At 45.5% G+C, this 11,021-nt stretch overlaps 1 protein-coding gene across 1 annotated transcript; it reads left to right on the top strand.

Annotated features, from left to right (window-relative positions):
- The first annotated feature begins 462 nt into the window (after window positions 1-462).
- ssr1 (signal sequence receptor, alpha) lies at window positions 463-10,691 on the top strand. The gene is made up of 9 exons (XM_061666630.1): window positions 463-623; window positions 5,156-5,316; window positions 5,383-5,482; window positions 6,988-7,091; window positions 7,173-7,331; window positions 7,399-7,475; window positions 7,914-7,992; window positions 8,061-8,154; window positions 9,677-10,691. Exons 1-9 carry the CDS (start codon window positions 554-556, stop codon window positions 9,742-9,744), a joined length of 912 nt encoding a protein of 303 aa, XP_061522614.1. The 5' UTR covers window positions 463-553; the 3' UTR covers window positions 9,745-10,691.
- The last annotated feature ends 330 nt before the right edge of the window (window positions 10,692-11,021 follow it).

Here is an 11,021-nt window from a genome sequence, read left to right as displayed (position 1 = left end):
CAGCGTTCAGTGCGAGATTATATACACTGTTCAGGGCGGTGTTTAAAGCTTGAGCAGGGTGGATCCAAGGTCACAACAATATCTCTTCTTGGCACAAAACATCCTGTTCTGCGGCTGACATGTAGTTTTCGCAGTTACGTGATTATCAGAACATTTTGCTACTGAGGTTAGGTTACACAACATAACAATGCACAAATAAGTCTATGTATGATCATGACATCAGTATATCACGTGCTAGGGCCTTCACTAGCAACCCTTTATTGCTCAGTGACTGTTTTTCTCAATGTCTTTATGTCTCAAAAGTGTTCTCTGTCAATTGACTGTTGTACAAGAGCGGCTGCAACTACCAGAGACAAATTCCTTGTGTGTTTCTGATATATACGTGTGTGTGTACGTTAAGATGTAAATCCACCAGATGGCGACAGTGCACGTTCACGCTCTGACGCGGGTCAGAACGAAGTAGAAGCGGAGTGTCGTAGAAGAAGAAAACCTCTACTGCCTTTGCGCCTGAGTTGCATTTTGTGAATGAGAAGGCGCTGATTTGGTGTCCAAAATGATGTCGTTTCTTCCCAAAGTGCTTCTCGTGGTGCTGTTGGCTTTCCCGGCGTACGTCGTCTTCACAGGTTGGTGTGTTTTTCCACACAAAAGAGCGGTGTTGGAACTCTGCAAGCGTTAGCTTATCTTATTTTAACTTAGCTTGGCCTGGCCTGGCCTTTGCCCATTTGAACATGTGCCACAGCTGATCAATGAGACAATTCCCCGGAAATCATCTTGATAGCGTGACTTTCCGAAAGACTGGCTCACAGTTTGTAGCTCAACCCCAAATGGTACCGTTGACGAGTTGTGCACTTGACGTGAGTCGGCTTGCTTGGACTGACGTGGCCTCAATGCTAGCGACAAGCTAAGTAGCTTGAGTAGCATGCTAACACACATGTTTGATTGAGTTTAATCTCTCATAATATTTCCTTTTGAGCATTTTTGGCGTGCATGTAATGCAATACTTAGTATGAACATGAGAGAGATTTTGTCGCGTAGTTCCAATACACAAACGCAGCCATTTCAAATGAAAGTTGATGAAACATTTTTGATTTGTTCTTTGCTCTATTGCGATTTAAAAATATATATATTTTACATTCGAGTGTGACTGTAAGGTTTCTAAAGGATCTCGAAAAAGTGATTGGTCGACAGTCTTCTATCTCCTCCTTCCACTTTTCTAATCTTGACAACACAATCTGCTGAAAAGTGCAAAGTTTTCACTCGGTCCACGACAGATGGCGCCTACCAGTGTGGCCGCCTCGGTAACGCGCTCTCTAGTATTGTCTTTTGTTTTTGTGTTTTTCGTCCGTCTTTGGAGACCTTACACGACTCACTTACACAAGGGGAGACCTGCTAACCATCAAGGAGGCTACTCCGGACTTTCTGTCACCAACTTTCGAAAATCCGCTCAGTTTTTTCCCCGAGTTACTCACCGGAGCGGCGTCCGCGGTTTTCGGCGCATGGATGCGGAAGCGGCGCCACAGAGGAAAACGAGCCGGAATTCAGGTGAAACTCCGCAAGAGAGGACACAGATTGGCGTTCCCGTCGATCCACCTCGCGAATGTACGCTCCCTACCCAACAAAATGGACGAGCTTCATCTACTGTTAAAGACCAGTAAAGACTTCGGACGTTCCGCGGCCATGTGCTTCACGGAGACCTGGCTTTGCGACGCCGTACCCGATGGCGCCGTCACGCTTCCCGGCTTCAACATTCATCGAGCGGACCGCGACATGGAATCATCGGGAAAAACGAAGGGCGGCGGGATATGCCTCCATATAAACGAAAAATGGTGTACGGACGTCACGGTGCTCAGCACACACTGCAGCCCGCATTTGGAGTCGCTGTTTCTGAACTGTAAACCATTTTACGCGCCACGTGAGTTTGCATCGTTTATACTGGCTGGAGTCTATATCACACCGCAAGCTAACACGAGCGCCGCATTGCTAACGCTCGCCGAACAAGTCAACGAAATTGAAAAAAAACACCCTGACTCACCCCTCATTATTCTCGGGGACTTTAACAAAGCTAAACTCAACCACGAACTCCCGAAATACAAGCAGCACATCGACTGTCCTACCAAGGAAAATAATACTTTAGACCACTGCTACACTACGGTAAAAAACGCATACCGTGCTATACCTCGTGCAGCCCTGGGCTCGTCTGATCACTGCTTAATTCACTTAATACCGACGTACAAGCAAGTACTTAAATGTGCGAAGCCTACAGTGAAAACAGTCAAAAAGTGGACCAATGAAGCAAAGATGGAACTTCAAAGCTGTTTAGACTGCACAGACTGGAGTGTCTTTGAAAATTCAGCTGGCAGCCTGGATGAATATACGGACACTGTCACATCCTATATCAGTTTCTGTGAAGAGGTTTGTGTACCAACAAAATCATTTCGGACATTCAACAACAACAAGCCGTGGTTCACTGCTAAACTTAAGCAGCTTCGCCAAGCTAAGGAAGATGCATATCAGAGCGGGGACAGGGCCCTGTATAATCGAGCTAGAAACCAGCTTACTAAAGAAATTAACATTGCAAAGAGGATCTATGCAGCAAAGTTGGAAAAACAGTTTAGCGCGAACGACTCGAAATCAGTCTGGCGTGCATTCCAATCGCTGACTAATTACAAGCGACGATCCCCCCAAGCTGAGAACAATAGCACACTAGCCAACGACTTGAATACCTTCTATTGCAGATTTGAAAAGGACAGTTTCACTCCACACACCCACCCGGCCGCACCCGCGACCACAACCACACCTCTGACTTCTGCGTTAACCATCCATGAACAGGATGTGAGACGCATCTTCAAACAACAGAAGATTAACAAAGCAACAGGACCGGACCATGTGTCCCCATCCTGCCTCAAAGTCTGCGCGGACCAGCTCGCTCCAGTCTTCACTCAGATCTTTAACAGATCTTTGGAAATGTGCGAAGTTCCATCCTGCTTCAAACGCTCCACCATCATTCCAGTCCCCAAGAAACCTGCAATCTCTAGTCTGAATGACTACAGGCCTGTCGCTTTGACATCTGTGGTCATGAAGTCCTTTGAACGTCTCGTGCTGGACCACCTCAAGAGTGTCACAGGTCCCCTGCTGGACCCCCTGCAGTTTGCCTACCAAGCGAACAGGTCTGCGGATGATGCAGTCAACATGGGACTGCACTTCATCCTAGAACACCTCGACAGTGCAGGGACCTACGCGAGGATCCTGTTCGTGGACTTCAGCTCAGCGTTCAACACCATCATCCCTGAACTCCTTTCAACCAAGCTTCTCCAGCTCAGCGTCTCACCTGCCATCTGCCAGTGGATTTACAGCTTTCTGACGGGCAGGACACAGCAGGTCAGGCTGGGGGAGGCCACCTCATCCACACGCAGCATCAGCACTGGGGCGCCCCAAGGTTGTGTCCTCTCTCCGCTGCTCTTCTCTCTCTACACGAACGACTGCACCTCAGCGAACCCGACTGTCAAGCTCCTGAAGTTTGCAGATGACACCACTGTCATCGGCCTCATCAAGGACGGTGACGAGTCTGCATATCGACAGGAAGCGGAGCGGCTGGAGCTGTGGTGCGGGCGACACAACCTGGAGCTGAACACGCTCAAGACTGTAGAGATGATCGTGGACTTCAGGAGGCATCCTTCGCCACAGCTGCCCCTCACGTTGTCCAGCTGCCTTGTGTCAACCGTCGAGACCTTCAAGTTCCTGGGAATTACAATCTCTCAGGACCTGAAGTGGGCGAACAACATCAACTCCGTCCTCAAAAAGGCCCAGCAGAGGATGTACTTCCTGCGGCTTCTGAGAAAGCACGGCCTGCCACCGGAGCTGCTGAGACAGTTCTACACAGCGGTCATCGAATCGGTCCTGTGTTCTTCCATCACAGTCTGGTTTAGTACTGCGACAAAAAAGGACAAACTCCGACTGCAACGGACAATCAAAACTGCTGAAAGGATTGTCGGTACCCCCCTACCCACCATTGAGGACTTGCACGCTGCCAGAACTAAGACAAGGGCGTGCAAAATCCTCTCGGACCGTCTGCACCCCGGTCACCAGCTCTTCCAGCTCCTTCCCTCAGGTAGGCGCTACCGATCAACGCAAACTAGAACTAGTAGACATTCCAACAGCTTCTTCCCTCTTGCGATCAACTTCTTAAACACCTAACCTATAATTCCATTACAACAAGCTGGCAATTTTTTGACTTGAGTTCGTTGTCACATTTCTGTGGGGCCAATTATGTATTACTTGTGCACTCACTGTAGTTGTCTCGCCATGCTGCACTATTTGCATATACTGGCCACTCATGCCAGAGTAGCATCTGCTCCATTTGCACACTGATTGAGGAGTATCTGTAACATTTGCACAACCGACATTGTCCCAGATGATCGCACTACTCGTCACTTTAAACCGCATACACTCCTTGAAGTCTCAGCGCCCTTTGCCCAATGGTCATTGCACCGGACTATTGCAATATTAGTCGTTCGAACTGCTCTAAGTGCTAGAGGACTCTGCATCTTTTTGCACAATTGTTTTTTGTCAATGTCTTTATGTCCCCAAAGTGTTCTGTAAATTGACTGTTTGTTGTACTAGAGCGGCTCCAACTACCGGAGACAAATTCCTTGTGTGTTTTGGACATACTTGGCAAATAAAGATGATTCTGATTCTGATTTGCTGCTGAAGTTGTTTCCGGATTGCGTCGCAACATTCTGCACGCACACACACACACACACACACACACACACACACACACACACACACACACACACACACTGATTGTAAGTTAATTTCATTTATGTAGCACTTACCGCAGACATAAAATGCATCACAGAGTTAAAATAGTCATGTCAATGAAATACACATTATTTTACCGTTAATACAAGAAAAAACACAAATCAATTTAAAAAAATGGAATGTTAACGTTTTTACCGGCTTTTTAAAAATGCCCAGTGAGGAGGCACCTAAAAAAAAATGCATTTCACTCTTTGCTAATGGACTGCAAGACTCAATCACTTTTCATTGTTCATCTCCCGTGAGCGATTTTGAGCAAAAGGCAGACAGCAATGACTTAACAAGGTAATAAAAGTCTACGATTGATTTAATTTCTGAAGTAAATTTGGGCGCACAGGGCGGCCGGTGGGCGCCGAGGATCTGACGGAGGACGAGGAGGCGACTGAGACGGAGGAAGACGTCGTGGATGACGTGACGGAGGAAGACGTCGTGGACGACGTGACGGCTGACGACGAAGACGACGAAGCCGAAGTGGAAGACGACGAGCGCACGGAAATCGTGAGATGAGCGAATGACTGCGAGATGAAATGAAAAGCAAACATTGAGGCCGGTGTGTGTTTGTAGACTGAAGGAAAGGAGGACGACGAGGATGAGGAGACGTCGGTCGGCGAGGTGAAGGCGTCTCCTAACGCGGACACCGCCATCCTGTTCGTCAAAGGAGAAGGTTGGTGGTCCTCCGAGCCACCCGTGCGACCGCGTGGCGTGAACATTTGTACAACCTCCGAGCACATTTCCAACCTCTTCGGCCATTCGTATTCTTCGTCTGTTCAAGTGAATTGTCGTCAGTTGACTTTGAAGGCTGTAATATAAAGTGTATTCGTCGGTGTCGTTTTGGCACTTTGAATTTCACTGGAGTCTCACCCGCGATTTACACTCCAATGAAAGTTAGTTTCGACTTTTGCTCTGAACACACTCAAGCGTGTTAAAAGAGACTTTTTAAAGTCTGTTCTGTCTCTTGCTCTCTATTTGCATCACTTTGAGGAAAGAAAAGAAATAAGACGAAGTCTGCTAGCTTACTGCTTGTGTGTCACGCAAAACACCATAGACAGGCTAACCAGGAACTCAATCAGAATCAATTTGTTTGTGTATTTTTTTTCCCCCAATTTGAAATAGTCCTGTTTTTGGGCAAAGGGATGGAAATGTAAGTTTCTTTATCTGATTCATTGATTAATTGAAAAAAATAATCGACAAATTAATCCATCCATCCATCCATTTTCTAAGCCGCTTTTCCTCACTAGGGTCGCGGGCGTGCTGGAGCCTATCCCAGCTGTCATCGGGCAGGAGGCGGGGTACACCCTGAACTGGTTGCCAGCCAATTGCAGGGCACATAGAAACAAACAACCATTCGCACTCACAGTCATGCCTACGGGCAATTTAGAGTCTCCAGTTAATGCATGTTTTTGGGATGTGAGGGGAAACCGGAGTGCCCGGAGAAAACCCACGCAAACACGGGGAGAACATGCAAACTCCACACAGGCGGGGCCGGGGATTGAACCCGGGTCCTCAGAACTGTGAGGCTGACGCTCTAACCAGTCGGCCACCGTGTCGCCGACAAATTAATCAATTATTGAAATAACCATTATTTCAGCCTTACTTTACACCTTTCACGACTGTATTCATTTCTATCATTTTTGTTCTGAAGCGTGGTATTTTAGACTTTTAGTTGGACGCTCTTTTTTAAAAATGCATAAAGATATTTCTCTTAGCCTTGTACTTGGGTTTTGATATTTTAAAATCAACTCAATCATGGAATTTATTTCTGGAGGTTAATGGTGGTTTGTTTATATGTGCCCTGCGATTGGCTGGCAACCAGTCCAGGGTGCACCCCACCTCCTGCCCGATGACAGCTGGGATAGGCTCCAGCACGCCCGCAACCCTAGTGAGGAAAAGCGGCTCAGAAAATGGATGGATGGAAGGTTAAATTGGGGGAGCGTCTCTACCTCCTCTTCTTGCTCTCAATTACGCTGCATGTCTTCCAGTGCAGCAGTGCTGCCCATGGCGTGTTGTGGCACAACGTGGTACTAAACTGACGGGGCAAAACTAAATCGGGACTTTCCTGTACACTGTAAAACCTTAAAAAAAAAAAAAACCACTGCTTCAAAATCTGGGGGGAAAAGCAGTGTAGTTTGTTGTGCGCACGAGTGAAGTGAGTCTGATATTTTGTGTCAGACTTCCCGGCCAACGACATCGTCAAGTTCCTGCTGGGCTTCACCAACAAAGGTTCCGAGGACTTCATGGTGGACTCGCTGGACGCTTCGTTCCGATACCCGCAGGTAAGAACCGGATCGGGCCGTACTCCACCGAGCTTCCCGTTCTCGCTGGTCTTAAGGGTTGTCGTTGTCGTTGCGGGTCAGGACTATCAGTTCTACATCCAGAACTTCACGGCGCTGCAGCTCGGCACGGCAGTGCCGCCCGGGCGCCAGGCCACCTTCGAGTACTCCTTCATCCCGGCCGAGCCCATGGGGGGGCGCCCTTTCGGCCTGGTCATCAACCTCAACTACAAGGACGCCGACGTGAGTGCAGGGGTCGGCGGTCGCCGTAGCGACGCGCTCCTTTAAACGACATTGTTGTTTTGCACAGGGGAACGTCTTCCAGGACGCCGTCTTCAACCAGACGGTCACCGTCACTGAGAGGGAGGACGGACTCGACGGGGAGACGTAAGCCTCGATCGGTTATTTGTGCCGAGCTGGGCGGGTCCCTATTGTTACCCCCCAATAGCCGGGGGACATTGGAAGCAGCTGCTCCAAATTGGTCGTCGCTGCTCAACTTGTCCCAATCCGATTGCGTCATTTGTGTATGATGTGTGTTTAAGAGTTTAAGGGTACAGAAAGTGTTTATTAGGTTACCAGGAGTGTGGGAAAGATTAAGGAGCGTCATACACCTTTTAAAACGGGTATGAATGATCCCAAAATATGTAAAATGTAACCCTATTACGGGTCTGGTCCAGACCGAGCCCGCGATAAGCGACGCATTCCTGGATTGGGGTCGAAACGTTGAGAAAATCAATCGTCCCGATGATTTGGCCCAAAAGTCGCAGAAGCCGCGCCAAAGCCTCACCTGAGACTCAACGTGTTCTACTTCCTGTCGCGCGGCAGCATCTTCATGTACGTCTTCCTGTCCGGCCTCGGCCTGCTCTTCGTCGTCGGCCTCCATCAGCTGCTCGAGTCCAGAAAGGTAGCTGCCGCTAAACTTTACCCGCCTACGTCTGAACCGACGTGAACTCCTAACGCGTTTGTGAACAGAGGCGTCGTCCAGCCCCGAAAGTGGAAATGGGAACTTCGAGTCACAGCGATGTCGATCTCAGCTGGATCCCGCAAGAAACTCTCAACCAGATCAGTAAGTGCAACAAAAAGCACACGCTCTGCTCTACTCTGCTCCATTCTTGTCGTTGGGCCCGTTTACATGATGCAGCATTTCAATGAGTTGATTGCATATTTTACACATTTCCTTATCTACAAATGACCTTGTTCATCTGTCTGAATTAGAAAAAGGGAAAAAAAGGAGGGGGAGGGGGGGGGCATTGATAAAAAATGTGCCCAATCCAGTTTTTTTTTTTTACTCAATTTGTTTCCAATCTCTGCTGTTTTATTTTATTGTATTCTATCCTACTGTGGTCTTTTCTGTTCTATTCTGATCGGCTGTACTCTCTGGTACCCTTTTATCTTTCCACCTGGTTGAACTTTGAACTTTTCCGTCTGAGGATCACTCACTTTCTTGTCTGGTCTCTCCTGTTTCCTGTCACGCCTTCAGTGCAGAGTCGCAGAGGTGAGGTCTTGTTGCATCTTCAAGTTCACAACACCTGAGGGATATTTGACAAACGGGACTTCGTGCGGTTCTGAACAGTTCATATCACGATTATCTTGACAAATTATCACGTTATTGGTATGATCGCCAGATTAAGAAAATAAATATAAACAAAATGAAAATATTGCAAAACGTTTTATTTTGAATGGCACCTTTTCGACATCAGAACTTGTAAACGTGTACAGCCAAAGTGAATTTCCCCCCACCAAATGTAATCAAAATGATTAAGATGGCAGATTTTTAGTCCCACCACTTTTAAATATTAACTTTTTTACACAAGAATATAGAATAAAATAAAGGAGTGGAATCGGCTGAAATATCAAAAGTTTGTATTTCTAAACTTGCAATATTACCAGAAAGAATGTAATTCTCCGATAATCAACTCTAAATTTTGTGAAAAAGTTCAAATGACACATATTACAAGAAAAATCAACAAATTATGACAAAGTTGTGATATGAGGAAAAATACCCCGGGGTGAGAGGAATTAAGTTTAAATATTACGATTAAAAAGTAATTATCCCAGGCTGAAGACGGAATACAACAAGAAATATCAAAAAGTTTATGAGGAAAGAAAAACCCAAATTAAACTATTTGTTGCGTTTATAATTTGAGAATAAGGTGAAATATAAGAAAAAACATTGACTATTACAGGAAGAAGTCTTATTATAAATTATATTAATTTTAGGGGAAAAATTTATTTGACAAATGTATTGCAAAAAAAGGTATATAACAATTGTACCCAAATTAAAATCAAACAGTTCTTAAAGATTGAATCAAATGCAAAAGTATTGAACTTAGCGTTCATACAACTGAAGAGTACTTGGGCAGTGATTCATTTGCATGCCACTAGAGGGAGCCCGCGTATCTCTAGTGGTACTCCTACCACACTTGGACAATTGCTGTCGTAGGACATTCGTCAAATTAATTATTAGATGATGAACAATTGATTACAATTCAATTTGGTTGACTATAGCCATAATAATAAAAATCTGTGTGTTCCACATATCAAGTTTTGAGAGATTGTTTAATTTCAATTTTTTTTTTGCTCCTCAGACAAAGCGTCGCCCAGGAGGTCTCCACGCAAACGGAACCAGAAGCGCTCGGCGGGTTCTGACGAGTGACGGCACGAGGATGACTGCCCAGGACGACAACTGCCAGTGCCAATTTGATGGACTTTTTATTTTTATTTTTTCCTCCCCTCCCAAGAAAAACTTTTTCACGCGCTGAACTCTCTTCTCACAGATTGAACAGGGCGCTTGTGTTGACACTGATGATGATTTTGATTGTAATGACATTGAACTGCTGATGCCGATGTAGTGAGGAGCTGAAAGTAGGCTTGCAAAATTCTGGAAGTTTTCCATGGCAATTACTTAATGGGAGTTTAGGGGAATAAACCAGAAAATTACATAACTGAAACAGGGGAACTTGAGTATAGTTAAGGAAAATGTTTTAGCATAATCCTGACTTAAACAACCAGATTTCATGCACGTACAGTAGCACCTTGACTCCAGTCAAGTTAAAAAAAAAAAAAAAAAAAGTTGGTGTCATTATGATAAAACAAAACTGTTATAGTTATGATTGAATACATTAGCTTTCCTTTAAATAGCCTCAATTAACATGAATTCCCATGGAAAAGTTCCCATTTGCAATATTTCCAAAATTCCTCCAGTTTAAATGAGTGAAAATTTACTGGAAGTGTCCAGCTCTCCACTAAAGTGTCAATCAAAAGCAAAAAAGTTTTCGTTGTGGGTCATGTTTGTGTGACGCACTGACGACTCGAAACAAGTTGAAGCTGTCGCATTTGTTTACTGTCGCGCAAAGGAGCAAAATGTCAGCTAATTTATTGGTGACATTTTTTTGTGGGCGTTTGTTAGTTTTACCACTAGGGGCCGGCGCACTGGGGAGATTCATGTGTTTCGTGGCGAATGAGTGCAGAATTGAACTTTGACCTTTGTTTAAGGGCTACGGTTATTGATTTTTGCTTTTTAATGTTCTCCAAATCAACTTTTATTTGCACTTGTGCGTTGCTTCATTAGTTGTGTGAATTATTACAGTTAAGTTTTGCCAATGTGATGTACTCTAATCTTTGATTTAAACAAACAACTGTACTGTAAGGCCTTTCGATACATGGCCTTAAAAAGTGCCTTACTATAAAAGGACTTACAAAATGTACATAGATTTTAAAAAAAGAACGACCATGCATAGTAAGGCGTTTAAAGAAACCATGTAGAGTAAGACATTTTGTTAAAAAAAAAACAAAAAAAAAAACACCATCCATCCTTCCATTTTCTGAGCCGCTTCTCTTCACAAGGGTCCCGGGCGCGCTGGAGCCGATGCCAGCTATCATCGGGCAGGAGGCGGGGTACACCCTGAAATGGTTGCCAGCCAATTGCAGGGC

The sequence above is a fragment of the Phycodurus eques genome, chromosome 21, assembly GCF_024500275.1.
Source record: "Phycodurus eques isolate BA_2022a chromosome 21, UOR_Pequ_1.1, whole genome shotgun sequence".
In the NCBI taxonomy this organism is placed as follows: domain Eukaryota; kingdom Metazoa; phylum Chordata; class Actinopteri; order Syngnathiformes; family Syngnathidae; genus Phycodurus; species Phycodurus eques.
This window is presented reverse-complemented; position numbering and strand designations above follow the sequence as displayed.

Coding starts and splice junctions, on each gene's coding strand:
- ssr1 (XM_061666630.1), top strand. CDS start 554: ATGATGTCGTTTCTTCCCAAAGTGCTTCTCGTGGTGCTGTTGGCTTTC. Junction 5,483..6,987: donor CCTGTTCGTCAAAGGAGAAG/GTTGGTGGTCCT, acceptor ATTTTGTGTCAG/ACTTCCCGGCCAACGACATC. Junction 7,092..7,172: donor CTTCGTTCCGATACCCGCAG/GTAAGAACCGGA, acceptor GTTGCGGGTCAG/GACTATCAGTTCTACATCCA.